This window comes from Nematostella vectensis, chromosome 4, assembly GCF_932526225.1.
Source record: "Nematostella vectensis chromosome 4, jaNemVect1.1, whole genome shotgun sequence".
NCBI classification, from domain to species: domain Eukaryota; kingdom Metazoa; phylum Cnidaria; class Anthozoa; order Actiniaria; family Edwardsiidae; genus Nematostella; species Nematostella vectensis.
In genome coordinates, this window is record NC_064037.1 from 3980653 (window position 1) to 3991631 (window position 10979).

At 36.2% G+C, this 10979-nt stretch overlaps 2 protein-coding genes across 3 annotated transcripts in view; one reads left to right on the plus strand and one right to left on the minus strand.

Moving 5' to 3' along the window:
- LOC5513128 (HEAT repeat-containing protein 6) overlaps positions 1–5420 on the minus strand; it is a 23620-nt gene extending 18200 nt beyond the window's left edge. Inside the window, exons 1-7 of the mRNA XM_032382612.2 lie at positions 4893–5420; positions 3221–3334; positions 2637–2777; positions 993–1114; positions 675–789; positions 454–549; positions 54–126 (exon numbers count right to left, since the gene is read on the minus strand). Of these exons, the coding sequence (XP_032238503.2) occupies positions 54–126; positions 454–549; positions 675–789; positions 993–1114; positions 2637–2777; positions 3221–3334; positions 4893–5051 (820 nt within the window). The 5' untranslated portion in view covers positions 5052–5420. The remainder of the gene's footprint in view (positions 1–53; positions 127–453; positions 550–674; positions 790–992; positions 1115–2636; positions 2778–3220; positions 3335–4892) is intronic.
- Positions 5421–5535: 115 nt separating this feature from the next.
- Positions 5536–10640, plus strand: LOC5513101 (N-acetyl-beta-glucosaminyl-glycoprotein 4-beta-N-acetylgalactosaminyltransferase 1). Of its 2 annotated transcripts, none has more exons than XM_048727047.1 (3): positions 5536–6859; positions 8120–8615; positions 9307–10640. In XM_048727047.1, exons 1-3 carry the CDS (start codon positions 5715–5717, stop codon positions 9616–9618), a joined length of 1953 nt encoding a protein of 650 aa, XP_048583004.1. In that variant the 5' UTR covers positions 5536–5714; the 3' UTR covers positions 9619–10640. The 2 variants fall into 2 exon arrangements, with proteins under 2 accessions (XP_048583004.1, XP_048583003.1); XM_048727046.1 differs by having other exon boundaries at positions 5539–6859; positions 8120–8624.
- Positions 10641–10979: the final 339 nt, after the last annotated feature.

Below are 10979 nucleotides of genomic sequence, written 5' to 3' on the forward strand. Positions count from 1 at the left end.
ATTACACCATCAATTATAATTTCTAGCAAAATATTAGTAAGTAGTTAGTTCACCTGAACTTGTAGCAATGTTGCTTCTCTCCAGAAAACATGGTTTATAACCAGGAAGACCACAAAGCATGCAATTCTGCATAAGAAAGAAATATTGTGCCACAAGATGAGAAAACAAGCAGACAAACATACAAATACAGTAAATGCAAACGTTTCAGATTGCTTCATCAAGGGGTCGAAAGAAAACAAATCACAAAAGCTAAACAATTGCTAAAATGGCATTCAAAATCAGGGTATCTCTTATCGGCCGATGCATGTCTTGTGTGTTTTTCCAGCATTACTGGTACTGTTCGGGTGTTTTTTTAAAGGTCTTGTGGGGTAGGGCAGATGGGTTGAAGTGTGTAACAGTCAAGGCCAGCCCTGATTAGACAGCATCAAATGCCTGAGATAATTCTTACAGTACCTTTAATGCAGACAAAAGAGACTGCTGGTAGGATGCATCCACTGACGGCATGAGAACAAGAATGACTTGTAGAGCTCTTAGACCATTGAGCAAAAGCTATCAAAACATGAGCAATACTATCTTTAATGTTTATGTCATAAACATTAAGATTCTTAGCATGAAATAGAAAACAATATTAAAATGTTCCTAAATAACAGTTGAAACAAGCTGACTTTTATTACCCTGTAGTGATCTACATCTTCAATGGCTTGCTGAGGCTTGAATTTGATTGTGTTCAAAATAATCTCGAATGCTCTTGTCACATGATCACTTCCAATGGTTTGGCCAGTGCTGGATCTGAGACAAAAATACCAAACATAAAATCACAACAGGAAGATGCTTCAATATTCAATAAATTCAAGATGATTCGAAAATTTAAAACTCAAATATGTTTCAATAATTCAAATCTAATATGTTTCAATATTTCAGCTGAAACAAAAGCAAGTGTCTCATGGGCCCAGAGATTAAAAAAAAAAACACTAAAGGCAAAAGTGACTCACTTGAGACAGGTGTTTGCGATGCAACTGACTGCATTACATCTTGTTTCCATGTCCCATCCAGGATCGCAAATAAGACCAGCCAATAATCCTGTAGGTGGTTCAGCAAGAAGCATCTCCAAGTACTAGATAAGAAAAACAAGCCTTAACACATAATTATCTCAGCATGATCAGTCTCTACAGTATGAGAAAGGTTATGAGGGTTCCATCCTCCTATGAGATATAAATGGATGGGTCAAGGGCCAAAAAAAAAAGAAAATTTGAAAATGTATTTTTTGTATATAAATATTATGCAAAACGTAAGAATACAAGCTGTGAACATAATATATGGTGTCAACTTCTGTCTATATATGTATGATCATTTAAAAAAGATGAATAAATAAATACATAAATGAATGAATGAATTGAATGAATGGATGGATGGATGGATTGATGGATGGATGAATGAAAGAATACAAATATGGGTAGGGGGTGGGTGAAGGGGGGTAACCTCTATCAAGTTTTTTTCATGGATTAAAAAAATATATTTAACCCTTTCCCTCCTGGGTACTTTTGAGCAACATCGTAAGAAAAACAGACTGAAAACAGAAACCTCCCCCCCTATTTCAAGTCCAACACTACCAGTTGAGCTAAGCTACCGCTGACCCAAGACAGTATGCCTTGAAGTTTCCAACAATGCACTGCGGTGCCTTTTCTTTCTAGCGATGGCACTGCTACAGCCTGTTGCTTACAACAGTTTTGCTTTTAATTTGCTTAAAAATTACAGTTTTTTCACATCTGGAGAGTGCCTTAGGACATCATGAAGTCTTTTTGGGCATAATTAATGCTGTGGTTATGGATGTTTGCACGCTGAGGTTGATTCAATGGGATAATTCCTTGTCTGGGTTTCACCGAGTGGGAAAGGAATTTTCTGGTGAATGGCCTCATATTCTCCAATGTGGACCATCTTTGTTACCCAACCTTATTCAAAAATTGTTTTCAGGCTTATTCTGGGTTCCTTGGACCTGAAAATGTTTTGTTTGGCTTCGGGGCAAAGAGACTTATAAAAAAAATGTTATGATTCTGGGGGAGGAGATTGCCCGCCTGTCTGTCAAGGTGTTTCCAAGACTCTCATGATGCAGTGCAGGCATGCAAAATAGGCTAAACATGGTGACTCGCTTCTAATGGAGGTTCTAGCATTGATTATTGTGACTGATTGCTGTAAAATGGGACCTGACAGAGTGCAATAAAGGTATCTATTGGTGACTTGATCTGTGTTTGCTTGTCTCTATTTGTAGTTTGAAATTTTGTGTCTTTTTTGGTAAGAAATGTTTCTAAGTTTAAGCATTTGTTTATGAATTGGTCAGAAATTAAGGTTGATATTTTGACAAAAGAGTCAATTCTATTACATTGCTTAGATGCGCTTTTGAAGGTCATCTATGCCTTGGATGAATCTATGAGTATCCGGGTCTGGTGATGTTTAGTTTGCATTTTTGACGTTTGGAGTTGGGCCTATATTTTACAGGCGTCTCAAGGCGTTATGGAAATGAAAGACTTAACAAGATCCTTTAGCTATGTAAGTCACAATTCCCTACAAGGTATCTCATACTCTTTTATTTGATTAACAAGTTGAGATCTTCGTTTTGAACCCAGACAATAGAATCTCACCTTAGAGCACATTGGTGCATTCTCGTACAGAACAGCTCCAAGCGCTTTCAAGTGATCGGGTAACACCCATTTTTGACTGCTCTGGATTGATTTGGTTAAGAATTCTAGTAGGTCATCTGTTATGTCTTGGTTAATGATCACCTGTGTGTACAATATTACGTGATAATTATAACAAACATGGAACCAGGGCTAAACTTAACGTTTCACTGGTAGTCTTATCGAATTTTTTTGCCTAAAAGCAAAAGTTTGTACCCACAACCCTTGTGCTTGCAACAAAAATGTGTTTATAGTGATTTAGTAAGGTGAAGATAAGTAATCATGACTACTACACTTTTAAATATTCTGCAAACTCTTGACTACTATTTCGACAGCTAAATCGCCATTCAATATTCTTGGTGTCATTTGTTGGCACTAAAATAGTTTCCAACTATGCAACCTTTTTGCAAGACACTCAATTAGCATCAATGAGATTCTGTTAGATTGAATGACATATGCCAGAATGCAGTTGGAAATTACTAAAGGGAGTTTACAGAATATATGTAGAATATCAGAGAAACATAAATTTAACTTGAGTCAACCATAACCTTTTGCTTGGAGAGTAGATTGATAACTAACTGGCAGAACTTTGTGGCCAGGTGATCATTGGTGCCATTACTGGGTACAACTGCAGCAAACTTGGACAGGACAGGCCAGGCATCCTAAACAACATGAAAATAACCACTTACAAACCAAACAACTATTCTAGACTATTAACTGGACTATTACACATATTCTTGTAATAAAAAGAGCATAATGTTGCAATTTGAACCTTTACATACATTAATATTTAAGATATTGGCTTCAAAATTATATTAATTTCTTTCCACATACAGCGACATATACATTTACAGGGCCATTAAAACACCATTTCATCCCTCTTTCAATCAGTTTTACTTGGAACATTCTTGGTAAAATAGTCAAAAAGAAAAAAAATGTTGGGACCAGCCACCTTAGTAAAAAAATGTTTTTTTTCTGAATATTCTTTTCTAAACTACAAAATCAATCAATGCTAGATTTTTTATATCCATGATAATGTGGGAGGACAACAAAAAGAATAACTGTGTCTTTTGATTTTAAATTGTATTTGCATCCCCCTTAATTTAGAATGTTGAGGCTGGGGATATGTTCATGTCCCTGTTGCACATAACCAAGCAAAAGACCTGTTTGGAAAAGCTTTTGCATATGTAGCCTGTGTAGCTTAGGGGGCCCTTAAGTTAACGGCCCTGTTTTATTTGCTGTATTTAACGGCCCCTCTCTCCCTCTCTCCAACCAACGAAACAGACCTGTAGGGAAACCTATGTAGTTTTTATTTTTCTCAAACCAACACTATACACCGCTCTACTTTCGAGTATTGAGCACTTTCTATGAAAGCCTTCAACCATTATATATATATATATATATATATATATATATATATATATATATATATATAGGGAGGGAGGGAGGGGCCGTTAAATACAGCAAATAAAACAGCAAATAAATATATATATATATATATATAGAGGGAGGGAGGGAGGGGCCGTTAAATACAGCAAATAAAACAGGGCCGTTAACTTAAGGGCCCCCTAAGCTACACAGGCTACATATGCAAAAGCTTTTCCAAACAGGTCTTTTGCTTGGTTATGTGCAACAGGGACATCCCCTGATGAGTGGGCAACCACGAAACAGACCTGTAGGGAAACCTATGTAGTTTGTATTTTTCTCAAACCAACACTATACACCGCTCTACTTTCGAGTATTGAGCACTTTCTATGAAAGCCTTCAACCATCATTGTATATGTATATATATATATATATATATATATATATATATATATATATATATATATATATATATATATACATATATAGCCTTTTCAATTTGGCACCGACAACGTTTATTGAAAATAAGAATTTTTTTACTACTGATTATGTAATTGTTATTACTATACTACAAATAGAGTTTGTCAAGAGATTTTCAGTGCATCTATATACATATATAGTTAATCACAACAAATTTTATTACATATACTCCCTGTTTCACAGTAGGACGCCCCCTCCCTGCTACCTATTTCACCCATCCTTTTAGAAGATTATTATTAACAAAAACGCTTTGAAAACTTAAGTTCGAGAAGAATTAGTATTTAAAACGTGATTTGGATTAACATGATATTTCTTCATTATTGCTATGGTAATCATTTGTGTTACAGTGTAAATGAACCAAGGATTTGGTCCTACCTCATGTCGGCCGATAACTGGTGATCCGAAATATAACGAGTTCAGTTCGTCTAGGAGAGCGTTAACATCGGCAAAGAAAGCGTCTGTTTTGCTTGGTCTGAGGGCTCGTGTACGAGTCGCGGCCCTCTGCCACCGGACGTAGTCGTCTTCAACCGACATGGATGGCTTGTAAATAAGCTCTTTTTATAACCAAGAAATGCCAATGATGTCCATATAAAAATGTCAATATGCCAAAAGGGTCAGAATTTATTGTATTTTTACTAGAAAAAGGCATCCATAAGGGACATTTAATAAGAAAATGTGCTCAAGAAGAAAAAGACCGCTTCCATTAAGGCCGCCATTTTGAAGTGTACTAGGTGACTGCTGACCAAAATGAACTGGGCGTAGGATTTTCAAAAAAAAAGAGGGACTGTACTTTTGCAAAGCCTTTATAAGATAAGGAAAAAATAAAGACTTAGAATAGTGAATTGTGACTTTAGGATTGTGTTTGCAGATGATTTCTACGACTTTGAATTGTAGGCAGATTTTCTGAGCAAGCTTGGGTACCCTCTGTTACACAGGGTACCCGAGTTATGCTCTTACAACCTTGAGGTCAATAGAAACTTGTATTGAAGAATAAAAATCTATATATAATTATATAAAAAAAGAAATTGTCTGGAGACACATCAGAGTTTACATCAAGATAGGCTAAAATAAATTCGGCTAGGTTCTAAATTCAGTTTTGACGTCACTCACCCCCTGTGAGGATCTGACACAGCTAACGGACTGAACCTTTTTGAACAAGAGGACGAAGCACATGGCTTCTCTACCAGCGCCTCTGGCATGGCTCGTATACTGACGATCAGGAAGAGGAAGACTTTTCTTTCCTATACGGCACTCGTCTTGTGTATTCTGGTTGTATTGTGGCAGTTAAACGTCAATTTTTTCATTGGCAAACACTCGTTGCCGGCTTCAGATTATAGCCCTGCTGTGTTAGTTGCTTGCCGACAAAAAAATCAAACGCTTGATTTGCTGAATGGGTTAACTGATACTAAATCCATCAGAAGATATAAACAAGCCGAATTATTACGAACAGCGAGGTTAAATTTTCGCGGTACAAATGCCCCAGTGAAAGAAGGAAAAGTGGGATTTGTAAATTTCCATTTGTGGGACGAATTGTGCGGAAATGACTTGAGAACGTTGTTGTACTTCCCACTTTTTCCAAATATCCCTGAAAGTAGAAAGCTTCACGATGGCTTGAGTTTTTCCAAGAACGGGAAGCACCATGGCAAGCGAGTGTTTGGTTTCATCGCGGCTCCAAAGGCAGCGAAATACACGTTTCGCCTAGATTCAAGTGGAAGCTCTGAGCTCTGGCTAAGTACAGATGAAGACCGCGCAAACGCGAACTTGGCTTGTGCGATCCGTTATGGAGGCGAATCGCCAGAGTCAGAAAGATCTTATGATGTTCACTTAAAGGCTTCGCGGCTGTACTATTTTGATTTAATTCACAAACAAGGGGACTTGTTATTTCGTGATTTTATTAACGTTCAATGGCGCATTGGTGATGGCGAGGTATTCACGGATATTCCATCAGAATACCTAAAATCTCTACATGATGACACCGAAATAAGCGATAATACTGTAAACACGAACACGTTTTTACCCACAGGGCTTCACCATAAAAAACCGGCAAAAAGTGAACGAGAAATATTATGGGAAAAAGTATCAAAATACTCATTTATGAATCAACGTGATATTGTGAACCTCTTCCCTACATGCGCTTACAAACCAAACTACTTGATAAAACACCAATTATCGCTTTTCGCTTCTCTGTGGGAACATGTTTATACAGCTGTTTATCCTTCAGACAAGTCCAATCGGACAATGAATACCGGAGTAATCTGCTTTGGAAATGATATTATGGATAAGACTCGAGCCTTTCGGGTTGCTAGATCTGTTGTAGCAGCAATTGAAAGGGAGCATGGCGGGTGAGTCTATTTTCGTTGACCGATTTCTTTGTTTGGGTTACATTATTCGTAGTTCTACTTCGCCTTATAAAAACAAAGTAAGAGGTCCATTGTTTCGATGAATAGGTTTCGTTAGATGGTGTTGCAGACATTGTTTTTATCCCCCAAAACACCGTTGGGCATTGTAGTGTTGACGTCCGTTTGTAAAAAGGTGCAAATCTTAAATAATGTATTAAATAAGGAAATAAGATGTTTAATAATTATTTCAACTAAAATCTGAATGCTTAATACCGGTGGCTAGATTTGGGGCATTTTATAGTTTATAGTTTTATATAAGTTAATTGCTCACACAGTATTTTTTTTTGCCACTATTTTTAGAGACATTAATACAATTTACTCTTAATGATGTCTTTTTCAGACATTCAATGGCAAAACTACATTTTGCCTAGAAGAACGTGTGAAGGGGTGATGTGTTGTATTTTTTTTCTAGGGATGGGGGATAATAGGGACAAACTTAATTAAATGACTGCCAATAAAAGTAAGGCAATCAGCATGCAAGAATCTACAGAAGAAACTACAATGAGGACGCAGAAAGCATGCCATGCTGAACAACTTTGACCAATCAGATTCGGCTTAAACACCGTAAACATTAAAAAAAAGTTCAGCCAATAAGAAACGCCGGACATTGTTTATTTGACCCTGTTTGTGTAGTCCACCTGGGGAAACACAGGCCCTTGCCGGCCTTATCAGTTAGCTCTTTTGGGCAAGATTGCTTTAGAGTTTTGTCTTTTTTCATTAACATTACACAGAAATATACCTTTGTTATGCCAGGTGGTTCATAGCACAGCATGTATATCAAAAGCAGTTCCTCTCAGAATGTTTACATTTCTATTTTTTTCTGTCGATTGAGCATTGGAACAACTCTACCTGATTAGCTGGAACTTTTTTTTCAAAATGTTTACAGTGTTCAAGCCGAATCTGATTAGTCAATGTTGTTCAGCATGGCCCCCTATCTGTGTCCTCACTGGTTCTTACTGGAACATAAGAGCAAGCGCAAGGAGATGCAACTGTTGGTTTTCTTCCATTTGTGCTTGTGTTTGACCTATTTTAAGTTGTTGTGCTTATGATTGTTCTTGCGCTTACACTTGCACTCCAGTGAAGCAACCTGCAAACCAAAACCCACATAATTCAATTGCAGTTGGAAATACTGTGTAATTAGAGTTGTACGCCTCCAACATTGAGATTACTCTCACACAATCATTACAACTATTATGTTTTCAGGAAATATACTTTTAAAGACATTCTAAATGTTGAGCAGAAGCAGTCCCGGTACTTTGTTGAGCTGTTATTCAAGGAAAACGCCTCAGGAAAGATTGTGCGCTTCTCAGAATATGTTTACCAACAAGAGTCTGGAGAATTATGCTATCCAGAAGGATTTGTTTGGAACAGGAAAGCAATGGTAAACTTACTTGTCATATCTGGCCGTAACCAAGCTAAATGGGTATACCATTTCATCAACAACATCCAAGAAATTTACAAACAAACTGGAGATGAGAACATCAATGTGATTATTGTGGACTTTTTGAGCCCTAATGCTGACTTAAAAGCAGCATTGGAGGAAAGTTCTCTTCCAAATTATTCTCTCTTGGAAAACATCTCTGGTTTTCAAAAGTCTTTAGGGATCCAGCAAGCAGTAAATCATGGAGTAACAGACCAAGACAGTATTGTGGTTGTGATGGATTTACATTTACAAGTCCCTGCTTCATTTATTGAAGATGTACGAAAGGTATTAGTAACTAGATGTTTGATCTACACCCATAGACTAATCTACAGATGAAAAATTTTTCTAAGCTGAAAAGTTAGAATCCACACAAAAACATTTGTTTTGGGTAACAAACTAATGCCTTGTAAACCAGTGAAATGTATACTTTGTAAAAACCAGAATCAGTGTGCCAACTTTATAGCCTGGTGATCAGGGCTGCCAAAAAGTACTGAAGTAGGTGGTTTCTTAAAAAAGAATAGGCGCTCGTGAAAGGATTGATGCACAAATTAGCTCTATTATTCATTTTAAATCGGACAAAACATGCACCAATATTTTAAATATTATTTTGAAGTTTAATTATAACTATCAGAAAGCAGACCAAAAAAAAAAACATTTACAATTATTCTTTAATACTAATTGTTAAGCAATTTCTTAACTTTTCACTCCACCAATATGTTCATAATATCAAATGACCCAGAATGTTTGGGGGTACAGCCACACCCCTACTGGTCATTTCCTTATAATTTTTGAAAAGCAAATTGTTAACTGTTATATGCACAACACTTAGATAGGGTATTTTTTTTTTCATCCCAAGAGAGTTTTGCTTTTTAGTGTGTCAATTCTGTAATAGCAGAACTGAATTGTAGTATTCCCTGTATGTACTAATCCCCTTTACTAACACATGTCTTTTTGATGCTTCTAATAGCATAGCATCAAAGGAAGACAAGCATTCTCACCTGTGATTGAGCGACTACAGTGTGGTAGTATGCAGCATGGCCTTGATGACTTTGGGGCTTTCTGGGAGTTCCATGGGTATGGTATTGTGGGGATTTACAAGCAAGATTGGGACCGTTTTGGGGGAATGAATTATGAGATGTTTAAGGATAAATGGGGTGGTGAAGACATAGAGATGGTAGATCGTATACTCATGGCCGGAATAGAACTAGAGAGGAGAAAAGTCATAGGTTTCTCCCACTATTTTCATACAAAGAAAGGCATGTGGAACAATAGATCATGAACTTATAGTAAAAACTAATCAAATCTAATAATTCAAGAGAGGAACAAAAAGTCCTGGTCCAGAGATATACAGGAAAAATAAATATAGATATATACAGAAAAAAATAATTTAAAAGACTTCGTGTTTGTGACCAAATTTGGAGAATATATTATGGGTGCTTGCAAAAGTCGACTATATTTTGACTTTAAATTAATTCTTATTGATACTGCCTGTACCATTATGTACAAATGAACCAAGGATTTACGTAACATATTAAATACAGTCCTACTATTTTAAAGTGTTTTGCTTCATACCGTTGAGCTGTACTTGAAATCAACACTAGCTATTTAATTTCATGGTCATAAGCACACAGACTTTTGGTGTGGTTCTCGATTTGGCCAGGCTGTATTTCTAACTGAAAACTACTTATTTTGGAAAATGGTATTTTGTATTATAGGTATCTTATATTTATTTAGTTATTATAAAATAGTTTTGTGATATGTGGGTGAAATCAAAGCCATATAATTTACATTTATCGTTTACATTGTATTTAAATAGCTTGAAAGGGTTAAATATTCAGATCAAATCAGGCAAGTTCGGTAGCTAGAGGTTGTAAGGCACAAAACACTCTAGTCCTTGTAGCAGTGTTTTCTTTAAGCAATGTTCAGTGTTAAAACTGAGGGAAAAAGCTATTTATAAATTATTTTTCATCTTCTATATGTTCTGCTGCATGCCTGGTCCCATGCGTGGAAGCTGATTAAGCTTGTCACAGGAGAATGGGACTTTGCCTAGTTCGGGACCGTTTTGGAGGAATGAACGAGATGTTTAAGGATAAATAGGGTGGTGAGGACATAGAGATTACAGATCGTATACTCATGGCCAAAATAGATTTATAGAGGAGGAAAATCATAGATTTCTCTCACTATTTTCATACAAAGAAAGGCATGTGGATCATTAGGTCATGAACTTACAGTAAAAGCTAATCAAATCCAATACTTCAAGAGGAGCACTGAAAGTCCTTGTCCAGAGATATATACTTGTCAGAAAAAAAAATCATTTAAAAGACTTTGCGTTTGTGAACAAATTTGTAGAATATATTATGGGTGGTTGCAAAAGTTGACTATATTTTGTAATCTTAGACTTTAAATTAATGCTTATAATCCAGAAAGATTTTTACTTTAGAAAAAAAAACTATTTAATACAGCTTAAAAAGAGATTAGTTTCTATCTCTATTTGTATTATGCATTGTGGGTTTTTCCCCTTGAAAATCCATTCAAGTCAAAAATACATTTTTAACTTACTGCTTTTTTTCACCAGATATTTTTAACAGTCTAGTCAATCTATGGAAATTTGTAGCTGAACATCTAATTAATCGCAACAAA